We start from the raw sequence: 12,350 nt of genomic DNA on the forward strand, positions 1-12,350 counted from the left end.
GAAAAAACATCATCAAATAAATAAATGTCTTTGTTTTTAATATAAAGCTCTACATATACATATTCTTTATTTTTATCCGCCACTTAATTTGTTTCCATTAAATCCTACATCTTTTATTATGTATTTATATATATATAAATATATATATATATAAATATATATATAAATAACATGAATTTTTTTTTTACTATAATCATCTTTATCAGGAAAAGAATCAATATCCTATTCTAATTGACATAAAAGAATACATTTATCATATAGTTATTTATTGTATTACAAACCAAATAGTATATTTTGTTTCACTGTAGTATTTTAAAGCCAATTATTTTAAGATACATAAGCTAAAGTTCCATTTTTGTACATAATATTATTGTCCCCTTCTGTTATAAGTTCATTTAATATCAAATCTATTATAGCACTTTTTCCACTCCCAACTTTTCCAATTATAAAATTAAAAGAATTTTTTTAAATTTCAAAATGAATATTTTCTAAAGCTAAAGGCTTTTAATTTTGTCTAAGTAATAATTTTTTTTAAAAGTTTTTAGAAAATAATAAAAATTTTAATAAGGCCAAAAAGCATACTTAACGGAAAATTTAAGAGCTAAATTTTGGAATTTTTCTTATTATTTAAGAAAAAATCTATTTTCATTTGAAATTTATTATTAATGCATATAATCCTAAAGTCTTTTAAATTAAATAATTCCACCGAAAAAAGTGCCTATAGACCATGGTAATCCATTTAATGGAGAAACAAATTTATCAAAAAGAACTAATTACTAAAAATTAAAAATATATATAAATATATATATATATATATATATTTATATATACTTTTTTATAATTACTGTGAATATATTTATAGTTTATATTTATTTAAATTAACTTAAAGTAACAAATAGTAGAACTGATTATGTTATTCGTCTAAAAAAACTAATAAAAGAGTCTCCATATTGAATTCCTTTTACTTATTTATATTCTTTTTATCTTGCTTCTTCCAGTTTTTTTAAAAAATAAGTTTCCCAATTTAAATATTTTATTTGCTTTAATCCGTTTAATATGTCTTCTGATAGTTTTAGTCTTTAATCTTCGTAATATTTTAGGTTATATACAAATACTTAAATTATTCCAGCGCTTATTATAGCTAAAAGTGATACTAGAGCCGCTGAAAAGAATGAATATAAAGCTACTTCTTACATTATGGAGTACAAATAGGAAAAACCGATAAAAAGCTTCAATAAATGTTCGTACATGTTCATAAAATCCTCTATAGCGCATTCTATTCTGTGAACAATATAAAGCATATTTGTAAAGTTCATAACCTTCTATTCAGGAAAGCCAGGTATAGATGAAATATTGACAAAAAGATTCATAGATTTATCAAAAAGTTAATTTTATAAGAAAAAATTAGTTTTTATTTTCAAGTCTTTTTCATATTTTTCATATTTAACGTCTACATAGTCTTTAAGAACATTATTAAGGATTAATATAAAAGATAAGTATTTAATTTCTAACATATTTTTAAAATTTAAATAGTAATTTGTAGTTAATTTATCTAGTATTATGGGTCCACTGAAGTCAAGAAGTACAAAAATAGTCTTAATTAAAAATAAAAGAAGGATTTTAGGTAAAAAAGTGAGAAATAAAAAATTTAGATAGGTGTAGTTTTATTATTATATTATTTTTATAAAAAGAAATATAGATTTAATTTATGAATTCATGATTTATTTTTTATAATTCTTTTATATTTTTAATAAATAATATTATATTTATTTATGTAAACTAATATAATAAAATATTCTATTTATTATTTTATATAAAAACATTTATATAAAAATATAATTTATATAATATATAAATTAAAAATTTTTAAAAATACTTATAATAATATTTTTTATATATTAAATTATATTTTTAAAAGTTATATAAAAAGAATTAAATTTATATATATATTCTTTATTAAATATATAATATTTTAATGTAAAAAATAATTTTAAATAAAAAAAGCAATAAAATAAAAAAATAAAAAATTAAATATATTTATTTATATATATATATATATATATATATATATATTTATATTTATATATATTAAATATATATATTTTTAATTATATTTTTTTATATATTTATGTATATACACACATTATAATATTTGTTATATTTAATTTTATATTTTTTCAATTTATTATTTTAATTTTTTAATTGTGTTATTAATGTTTTTTGTTATCTAATGAATTTCTTATATTATTTTAATTTTTTAATTATTTTTTTTTTTTATTGAATTTTATATCTAATGTTTTATTTCTTTATTTTCTAATAATTTGTATTTGTTATTTAACGTTTTCATTATTTTAAGAAGAAAAAGAACAATTTTTTAAAGGTGAAAAATTTTTATTGAATTTTTTTTATTTTTAATTTTTAAATTAAGAAAAATTAAAATTCTCAAAAAAAGTAATATTATTATTTACAAGTTTTCTTTAATGATCATTTGTTTAATTTTTAAGTTTTATTTTATTAGTTTTTTTTTTTTGTCTTTATTTTCTTATTATATTAAATATTTTTTCAAAAATTAATCCTATATGTTATTTGGCTCAGTATATATTTTATTAAAAGTTTAAATTTCGTTATTATTTTTTTAAAAACTTGTACTATTTTCTTTATTAATTGCTATTGAATATTTCATAGATTCAGTTTATGTTGAATTTTTACTTTTATTTTGAGTTTGTAACACGTATTAGGATTCAGATTAATGTCTAAAAGGTAATAAAAAGTCATTATTATTACAAAAAAGTATATTGATTTTATTCTTTTATTAAGAATGTTTTGTACTTTGTGTATAAATTTAACCTTTTTACTATTAATCTTCGTTTTCATCAAAAAAATTTTATTTTAAATTTTTTTTAAATAATTGTTCTCTTTCTAAATTTTTGAATTAATAAATTAGTTGAATGAAGTCAAAAAATTATGAGAGTTTTTCTTTGTTAATTATTTTTAATGTTTTCCTTGTATATTATCAGGGGAATACTAAGTTTTTTCTATATTTAAATGAGTTATTTAAAAACTGTTTAATGGTTCAGTTTAATATGTTTGACTTCTTTTCTTTAATTAGTTATTCTAATGAAAAGAATAGGTTTTCTTATATATATTATATTGTTTAATTGCTTTAGAACCTAAAGATGAACTTGAGGGTCTTTGCTTTTTAACTAATTATTTAATATTATTTAATATTTATTGATAATTATTTTTATTATTTTTGAAAGTATTTTAATAATTATTATTAGTTGAGTTTATATTATTATTATTGTTTTTTAAAGTTTTTGATTTTAATTTATTTTGTACATTTTATCTTGCTTTTTATATATTTGAAATTGGGATTTCAAAATTTAAATGATTATTTTATTTTAATAATAAAATGGGTTTTATTTTTAAATTTTTTTAAAATTATATTTAAAATTGCTATTATTTTTATTAAAATTATTATTATTATTATTATTATTATTATTATTATTATTATTATTATTATTATTATTATTATTATTGAATTTTATTTTATATATTTTAGTATTTATTTATTATAATTTATTAATTTTATTTTAATAATTATATTTTTCTTTAGGATGTATTTTTATTAAAATATATATTTATATTTTCTTATTCTTCTTTTATTTTATTTTGATTAAGAATTTATAATTATTCACTTTTTTCAGTATTCATTTAATTATATTCTTTTAATATTTCTTTTTCTAATAACACATTGTTGTTAATACAAGGTATTTAAGCTTTTTTGTTAATTGTTATTTAAATTTTTTTAAATATTATATAGTTTACTTCTAATTAACGGTATAAAAAAAATCTTTTTGAAAGCTTTTTAAGCTTGTTATCTTAAGTTAACACCAAATGCTGTTTTCAATATTTTGACATTAAAAGGAAAAATATATTCTTCAGGCTTTATTTTTTTATAAATAATATTTAAAAAAAAAATTATTTTAATTATTTAATAAAATATAATAGATAATAATTAATTAATATAAAAATAAAAAGGATAAAAAAATATATATATATATATATATACATATTTTTATATATATTTATATATATATATTACTATTATTTATTTTTCTATTCCATGAAATCTTTAATAAACATTTATTATTTATGAAAGTAATGGTGCATCATGTGGAATTAAAGTATATACAATTTCTAGGCTTTTTGCAAGCCAGAATTCGCTGTTTTAATTTTTTTTTAATTTATAAAATTTAAAATTTAAAAATTAAATATACAAAAATACGAATCGGATATAATTGGAGAATTATCAGTTTGCTTTTTATGATATTATTCTTCTATATATCTAGTTTCTGTTGATATACAATAGAAACAAACAGCTAATTATACTATTCTTTTTATTAAATTATCTATATCGAAAATCTCTTTTTTCTTTTTGAATTCTTATATGTCATATATTGAAATCGGTTTCATTTGTAATATATTTAAAATATTTGAATTTAAAAGCCAGCTTCCTTCTTTTATATTTTTCAAAAGGTAGCTCATATTTATTTAATTATTTATTTTTAAAAATTATAATTTATTTTTTAATTAAACTAAAATCTTCTTTTTCTTTAAAATTTTTTCACCTAATTCGTTTCTTAAATCTTTAAAATTATCTTCCAAAAAAGCCAATACTGGCAGTACATTCTACAAAATATTCTCCATATCATCTATTTATGTTTACTAATCTTCCCCAAAATCCTCACTTAGACTGTCAATTGAGCAATTACTAGAAGACTAGAAACCAAAGGAGGATTATTCGAGAAAAATCTGGTTTAAATTTTCTTGTAAAGTTTCTTAAGCGCTCTTAAAAATATAAACAAATAACAAATCATAAATGAAATTAATACATATTTTAGCACTTTTCCTTGAATATTTTAAAGCATCATTATGTTTTCCAATTTCGCTAAAAAGAATACACATTTATAAATTTAAAGAAAGTCTTAAACTATTTTTTGGTAGAATTTTTTCTATATTGGAAATGAATTTTGATATTTTTTAGAAATTTTTAATTTATTTGAATTTCTATTAAATTTTACACTTTATCCTCACATCAGAATTTTCAAAACTGGAATAAGCCTTATCAAACAAGCCTGCTCTATAGAAACATATTCCTAAATTAATTAATATACAAAGCATTATATTATTTTTTATTTTTCCTTATTTTTACATATAGGAATCTATTATTACTTCCGCGCTTCTTAATTGCTATATAGCTTCTTTTAATTTATTTTACTCCATATATAAAAGTCCTTATAAGGCACTTTAAATTAGATAGTTTTTTACTTCGGATTCATGTAGGATTAATATATTACTGTTGTTTATAATTTTGGGCTTTTGGTGGGGAGTATATATTATTTAAAAATTTTAAGGCTTTTATAATATTTGAATTATTTCTTATAAATTTTATTAAGAGGTGGTGTTATTTTGTAGTTGGTCACTAGGAGGAATTATTAAAGGGTTTTTTAAGCGAGGACTTAATATGGGGACTAATTCAGGATCTTTTTTAATATTTATTGGAGACTTTTTTTACGGTTATTATAAATTTCTGAACATATTTTTTTATTTTTAAATTGGTTTTTTTTTTTCGTTTAAAAAAAATATTATATGTTTTTTGATGATTATATTTACATTTAAATTTAATTGTTTTTTTGAGTGTTTTTATTTATTTTTAGGATTTTCATTTATTAAAATAAATTCGATTTTATTAAAAAAAAATAAGTTTAAATAATAATAATAATAATAGGTTTGTAAAATTTTTAGTAAAATATAAATTTTTGGAAAATGAATTTTATGGAAATATTTAATTTTTAAAAAATATAAAAAATATTTGCAAAAAATCAGAATAAAATAAATTTTGGAAACATTTTGTATTTATAAAATTCAAAATGAGTATTTTATATATAATTAAGAACCGAAATTTATATGGTATATATTAAAATGTTTAAATATTAAATATATTGAATTTCTAATGTTCTATATAGTATTTCAATACAATTTATGTATTATTAATTCTATATTAAAAAAAAAGAGAAGTTTTTTGGGTTAAAATATACGTTTATTTAGACATTTCAAGCCCTTATTTTTTATAAAAAAGTGACTATTTTTTGAATTTTAAAAGGACAAATATCCCTTAATTAGCGGTTTTAAAAAAATAGGATGAATCGTCCTTTTAATATATTTTTAGTTAGGATTTGTTAAATGAACAAATGGAAAATTCGGTGACTATATTAAAGTAGTTTTTTTAAAAAATATTAAAAGCTTTTCTTTATTTTAGTTTAAAAAATTGATGTAATCTTCGAATATAAGTTTCTATGAATGAATTCGAGAAAAAATATTCATTACATTTAATGTTTTTATGAAATAATAGGTAATATTAAATAGTCTATGAATAAGTTTGGAATTTTTTAGAAGATTTTTTAGTATATTTGTCTGAATGGGATATTAGTTAAAAGGGATTATATAATTTAAATATTTTATTTTTTAATTAATATTAAAATATTTTAATTGATAAATATTTAATATTTAATTATGTATTTGGTATTTTTTTTATTTTTAAAAATAACCAATAAAAATATTATTTTAATTTTATTTTATAATAAAAAAATAGTTATAATGCTTTTTTTTCAAAATAAAAAATAAATAAATTAATAAAAATATATATGGATAATACAAAAAGGTAGGAATCACCTTATTAATTTGATCGTTCTTTAAAAACATTTGACATTTATAGTAATATAATAAAAAACAAATATAATTATAAAAATAAAATGTAATTAATATATATTAGAAGCTACTCCAAACAAACCATGGATAAAAGATATTTAGTCTAAAATTCTTTATACAGAAGATATATAAGGTAATTAAAAATAAATAAAATATATAAAATAATAAAAGGCGCATAACCAAAAAAAAGAATACATGAATTATATACTTATTTTGATAATAAAAATTAAACGTATATAAATTACTAATAAAAAAATAAAATTTTTATTTTATTAATTAATGAAAAAAAAAATTAGAAAAAGAAATTAAAATAATAATAACATTAATAATAACACAAATAATGATAAAAATAATGATAATAAAAAAAATGATTATAATTATGATAATAATTATGATAATAATAATAATAATAATAAAAGAATAAATAATTTGAAAGAAGAAAACTATAAATAAATATAAATATAAAAAACAAATGAATTATAAAATGATATATAATAATATAATTAAAATTAGATAAATTATACATAAGAAAATGAAATATTGTAAAAATAATAATAATAATAATAATAATAATAATAATAATAATAATATTATAATGAAAAATCTTAATTTTTTTAAATGCCTTTATAATCAAATAATTAATATTTGTAATCTTAACATACATCAAATTATTAATCTACTTTAAAAAATTATTATTAATCTATAATCGATTAAAAATAATAATATTAACAAAATATGTTATAATCACAATAATTAAATAATGATAAAGAATTTTTAAATATTTAAAATCAACCTATATATTCTTAATATGACAAATACAATGAATCAAAATATTTTGTCAACTAAGATATTTAATAGAATCCGAAAATCATTTCTTATTAATAATCTAATTAGGATATTGAATAAAATGATTAAATTAGAAGTGAATATAATAATAGTAACATATTAAATAAAGGATAAGTAACAAATGATTAATATTCTTCTAATTTATAAAAAAATTAAATTTGTAAAAATCGTCAATTTATAAATTAAATTGATGATTAATAAATATATTAAAAATAATAAGATTATTCGTCATTAAATAATTTTATTTAAAATTATAATAATGATTAAAAAAAAAATATTAACAAAAAATATGAATAAATTTAAAATAATTTAGTCCTTTAATAACCAGTTTCATTGAAATAATAATAAGAAGAAGATTTTTAAAGTATATTTAAAATTTTTTTATAGAATTTTTTAATTATAAAATATAAATAATATATAAAAAAAAAAATATCTATTTAAATATATATATATATATATATATATATATATATATATATATATATATATATATATATATATAAATATATATAATAGATAATAATAGTCCTCTTTTAAAAATTCAATTAAAAGAAAATAATATAATAAATAATAATGTATCACCATTTTACGATAATTAATATTAATAAGATTAATTTAATTATAATTTAATTAGTAATAGTTTTTATAAAGACGATGGAAAGCCTTAAATATTAAACTTAAGTTTGTTTAAATAATAAAATAAAAATATTAATGTATATGGTAAAAGTGATATTTTTTAAGGTTAAAAATATTAATTTGATGAATCTTATTTAAGAAAGTATTTTTTTTTTGAATATAATTTTTATAAATTTTACATTATAGAAAATATCATTATTCTCATAATTATTAATAAACAGGAAACATTAAAGATATTATATATTGAATTTTTTTTAATTAAAATATTAATTATTTATAACGTTTTTTCTTTATTTGTCTAATATTTTAAGAATATATTATTTTAATAAAGAGATAAAAGTACATTTTATTTAAAAAAAAATTATTAATAAAAATAAATAAATAAAAATGATTAATAATTCCATTTTTTTTTTTCTAAAAAAATTTAAATAATAAACAAAAAACAAAAAGACCTATAAAAAAATAAAAAAACTAACATACGCTTTATTAAAAAAATAATCTTTTTTTTTATTTTTATTTTTGTTTTTAATAAATAAATAAATAAAAGAAATATTTTCAATCTTTCTTAGAGGCACCAGCAGCAGATTTACCATGAGAAGTAGGTTTATAAGTCATAGCAAATTCAGCGAGATATTTTCCAATCATATCAAATTTAATTTCGACATTCACAAATGATTTTCCATTATAAACACCTATAATACCTCCTACTAAATCAGGGACTATTATTTATTTTTTGTTTTTAAAGATAAAAAAATATTATATATATTATTTACTAACAATCATAGATCTGTAATGTGTTTTAACTGGTTAAGGTTTTTCACCTGCAGGGCATTTTTGTTTTGATTTTCTAACTTTCATGACAAATTTAGCATATTTTTCAGAAAGTCCTCTTTTGACTCTTCTTCTGGTTTTGGCATCGAAAAGTTAAGCTAATTCGTCGGAAATTAACTTTTCTTTGCTTGATCCTTAAGCTAAATGTTATAATTCTTCTAAACTTTTTCCTCTAAAAGTGAATTTTTTAATATTCTTTTCTTATTTTTTTACTTCAGCCATTTTTTTTTTTTTTTTTTTTTTTTTTTTTTCTTATTTTGATATTTTTTTTTTTTAATTCTTTTTTTTTTTTAATTATGTATTTTCTTTTTTTATCTTTTTTATTTTTTGATCCTTTTTTAATTTTAATTTTTTTTTTTTTTTTTTTTTTAAAATATTTTTTACTAAAAAAAATAAAATATTATTAAATTTTTATATAATTTACAAAAAAAAATGATTTTTAATGATGAATTTCCTATTTAATAATATTTATAAGACTTAAAATCTGAAGATCCAAATTTAAAAATAAACGCAGTTTAAAGGCTTCCAAATATAACCTCAAATTTAGGTTTTAATTTTAAAAAAGTAATAAACAAATAAATATAAAAAATAGATTTTTAATAAATAAAAAATTAATTAATTCCTTTTATTACCGAAACAATATAAGATCATGAAAATGATGATGAATTTTTAAAATTATTAAGCGAGAAAATATTATATATATCCACTTAATTAAAATAAGAAGATCATCATTTGTTAATAACACCTTTAGAATTAATAATTTCATTAGAAGAACCTTAAGTAAGACAAAAAGGAATAGATATATTAATCTAAATATCAGAAAATAATGAAACATAAAGTAAATAAAAAATAAAATTAGCCTAAAAAATGAAATATTTAAAAAAAAAGTATATTTCGAATACTTATATAATTCAATAAAATAAACTTATAAATGGGAAAATATTCCCAATAAAATTTGTATAATATATATAATATCCAATTTTAGCTAAAGAATCGAAAAAGCAGTTTTAAATAAGAATTTTTTATTTTAAATAATTGAAGAATTAGCAAAAGATTAAGCTTAAATTGTAAGGAGAAATTTATGTGAAAACCTATAAAAAATAAGTCATATTTTTGTGGAAAAAAATGATTAAATTTTCCTATTTTATTAATGTTTTTTACAAGACGAAAATGATTCTGTAAAATCGAAAGCCATTTAAATTTCTCCTTTTTTTTTACGTCTTTTTCATTAAAAATTAAAAAAAAAAATCTTATTTATTATTTCAAAGATCTCGTTTTTAACTTCAAATTGAAAAACTGGAAAGTAAAAACGGCTATAGGCTATATTATTATACCTCTATTTGAATTTCTAGTACCTTCTGAAGTTTCCGAGAAGGAAATAATAGACCTTTTCGAAAAAATAATTAGAGATCCCGAATAAGAAGTAAGATATACAGCTATTTAAGTATTAAAATAAGTCCTTAATTTTTAATAATAAGGGCATTTTTTTACAAAAATAGCCTCAATTTTATCTACGGATTAAAGCTCGAATGTTAGGCTTGGTTTTGCTAAGATTTTAAGTGTATTTTTAGATAAATATGTGGAAGAAAATTAGAAAGAAATTGTACTTTTTTCATGTTTGAGAAATTTTTTAAAGGAGGAGGAAATTTTCGAGGTGAAATTTGAGATTTTCGAACAAATTTCTGAATTTTTAAAGGTTTGTGAAACTGAAAAGATTTTAAAGGAATTTTTTGAGGATGTTTTTATTGAAAAATAATGGAAATTAAGACTTTGTTTTGTAAAATAAATACCTTAAATAGCAGTTTTTTGTGAAAAAACAAAGAAAAATTACTTTAAATATATAAAAGAATTCCTTTTTGATCATTATTAACCTATTAGAGTATAAAATTGGTAAAATTTTAAGTTTTTGAGAGATTATGAAGAACATAAAATTTTATATTTAGAATGTATTTAAGAATTATGTTTTTGTTAAAATTATATTTTTAGAAATAGTGCTATATAGTCATTAAGTTTTATTTAAAGCTTCCTTAATTAATAAGATATGAATGAAGCTTTTAGGTATATTTTTATAAATTTAAGTAAAGATTCAGTTTTAAATGTTATTGTGTGTCTAGTAAAGGTTTTTTAAGAAGTAAAATAATATATTTAGGACGATTTATAAAAAGAGTTTATAAAATAAGTGAAATATAGTTAATTTTTTAATGATTAAGATGTTTAATATTTCATTAAATTAAATTGAATATAATATAGTATATAATTTTTTTTAAGTTAATTATTATTATTAATGTTTTTATTTTTTTAATAGAATATTTCTTTAATTCTTAATAAAAATAATATTAAAAATATAAACAGAATAATTTTATAAATAAAAAAATTAAAAAATTAAAATAAATATAATTAAGTAATGTATAAAAATATAATATAAAAAATATGAATATATATAAAAATAATACAAAAGAATACAAAAAGAAATAAGAAAAAGATTTTAGAGAAAATATAAATATAATATATGATTAAAATAAAAAAAAAATATAGATTTAAAGAAAAGATTGATAAAGTAAAATATAAAAAATATGATTTTATGTTATATGAACTATTTAATATAGGAAATTGTAAAAATATTAAAAAATCCATAAAATAAAAAAAATGTATATAATTAAAATCAATATTATGTAAAAGTATATATAAATAAAAAAGAAAATATAAAAAGAATTTTTGTATATATATTTAAAGTATTTTAATATAAAGATAAAATTTAATACAAAAGAAAATTATATATATTCTTCTAATTAAAAAAAAATATATATGTATTATTTCAAAAAATAAATAAATTAAATATTAAAGATAGATAATTGAAAAAATATATATAAAAAATATTTATATAAAATTATAAATATATAAATAAATATTAATAATATATATAATATATAAATATATGTTTTTTTTTATTTATAAATTTTTTTAATTATACATTTATTTATAATTTATTTTTTAAACTTTTTATATATATAAATATTATTTTTTATTATACATTTAAATTTAAACCTTTATTTAATTTTTCTTTATTTTAACTATTAAATATAAAATTTTTATAATAATATAAATGAATTTAATTTTATATTTATAAATTTAAATAGAATTCTTTTTTATTTTTTTGAAATTAAATAATAACTATTTATTTTATTGTATTTTTATTATATGTTTAAAAAAGTATAAATAAAAATTATATAGTTTATTAATGAGAAATAAATTAAGTTTTTTTATGT

The 12,350-nt window shown here is 15.7% G+C and overlaps 3 protein-coding genes across 3 annotated transcripts, besides 30 other annotated features; 1 reads left to right on the forward strand and 2 right to left on the reverse strand. All coding sequences in view use genetic code 6, as the record gives it.

Moving 5' to 3' along the window:
* Positions 1-12: 12 nt before the first annotated feature.
* Positions 13-1,196, reverse strand: IMG5_109740 (hypothetical protein; the record flags this gene model as incomplete). Its single annotated transcript, XM_004034873.1, has 3 exons — positions 13-110; positions 189-514; positions 583-1,196. The coding sequence occupies 3 exons, from the start codon at positions 1,194-1,196 to the stop codon at positions 13-15; spliced, it is 1,038 nt and encodes a 345-aa protein (XP_004034921.1).
* Positions 126-165: a microsatellite.
* Positions 126-170: a microsatellite.
* Positions 785-821: a microsatellite.
* Positions 790-830: a microsatellite.
* Positions 1,197-2,031: 835 nt separating the features above from the next.
* Positions 2,032-2,102: a microsatellite.
* Positions 2,032-2,137: a microsatellite.
* Positions 2,033-2,136: a microsatellite.
* Positions 2,039-2,116: a microsatellite.
* A 22-nt stretch (positions 2,138-2,159) lies between the features above and the next one.
* Positions 2,160-2,204: a microsatellite.
* A 29-nt stretch (positions 2,205-2,233) lies between these two features.
* Positions 2,234-2,268: a microsatellite.
* A 947-nt stretch (positions 2,269-3,215) lies between these two features.
* Positions 3,216-3,276: a microsatellite.
* A 171-nt stretch (positions 3,277-3,447) lies between these two features.
* Positions 3,448-3,534: a microsatellite.
* Positions 3,458-3,539: a microsatellite.
* Positions 3,458-3,598: a microsatellite.
* A 452-nt stretch (positions 3,599-4,050) lies between these two features.
* Positions 4,051-4,102: a microsatellite.
* A 2,683-nt stretch (positions 4,103-6,785) lies between these two features.
* Positions 6,786-6,824: a microsatellite.
* A 256-nt stretch (positions 6,825-7,080) lies between these two features.
* Positions 7,081-7,200: a microsatellite.
* A 118-nt stretch (positions 7,201-7,318) lies between these two features.
* Positions 7,319-7,361: a microsatellite.
* Positions 7,362-8,058: 697 nt separating this feature from the next.
* Positions 8,059-8,129: a microsatellite.
* A 538-nt stretch (positions 8,130-8,667) lies between these two features.
* Positions 8,668-9,309, reverse strand: IMG5_109750 (hypothetical protein). Its single transcript, XM_004034874.1, has 2 exons — positions 9,027-9,309; positions 8,668-8,972 (listed from the first exon to the last, which is right to left on the reverse strand). The coding sequence occupies exons 1-2, from the start codon at positions 9,304-9,306 to the stop codon at positions 8,809-8,811; spliced, it is 444 nt and encodes a 147-aa protein (XP_004034922.1). The 5' UTR covers positions 9,307-9,309; the 3' UTR covers positions 8,668-8,808.
* Positions 9,277-9,376: a microsatellite.
* Positions 9,305-9,454: a microsatellite.
* Positions 9,306-9,454: a microsatellite.
* Positions 9,311-9,454: a microsatellite.
* Positions 9,315-9,447: a microsatellite.
* Positions 9,455-9,516: 62 nt separating the features above from the next.
* Positions 9,517-10,376, forward strand: IMG5_109760 (phosphoprotein phosphatase a, putative; the record flags this gene model as incomplete). The annotated part of the gene is made up of 2 exons (XM_004034875.1): positions 9,517-9,922; positions 9,973-10,376. The coding sequence occupies 2 exons, from the start codon at positions 9,517-9,519 to the stop codon at positions 10,374-10,376; spliced, it is 810 nt and encodes a 269-aa protein (XP_004034923.1).
* Positions 10,377-11,034: 658 nt separating this feature from the next.
* Positions 11,035-11,068: a microsatellite.
* A 418-nt stretch (positions 11,069-11,486) lies between these two features.
* Positions 11,487-11,536: a microsatellite.
* A 403-nt stretch (positions 11,537-11,939) lies between these two features.
* Positions 11,940-12,008: a microsatellite.
* Positions 11,947-12,018: a microsatellite.
* Positions 11,963-12,021: a microsatellite.
* Positions 12,022-12,024: 3 nt separating this feature from the next.
* Positions 12,025-12,065: a microsatellite.
* Positions 12,066-12,350: the final 285 nt, after the last annotated feature.

The sequence above is a fragment of the Ichthyophthirius multifiliis genome, assembly GCF_000220395.1.
Source record: "Ichthyophthirius multifiliis unplaced genomic scaffold scaff_1120509250900, whole genome shotgun sequence".
In the NCBI taxonomy this organism is placed as follows: Eukaryota; Ciliophora; class Oligohymenophorea; order Hymenostomatida; genus Ichthyophthirius; species Ichthyophthirius multifiliis.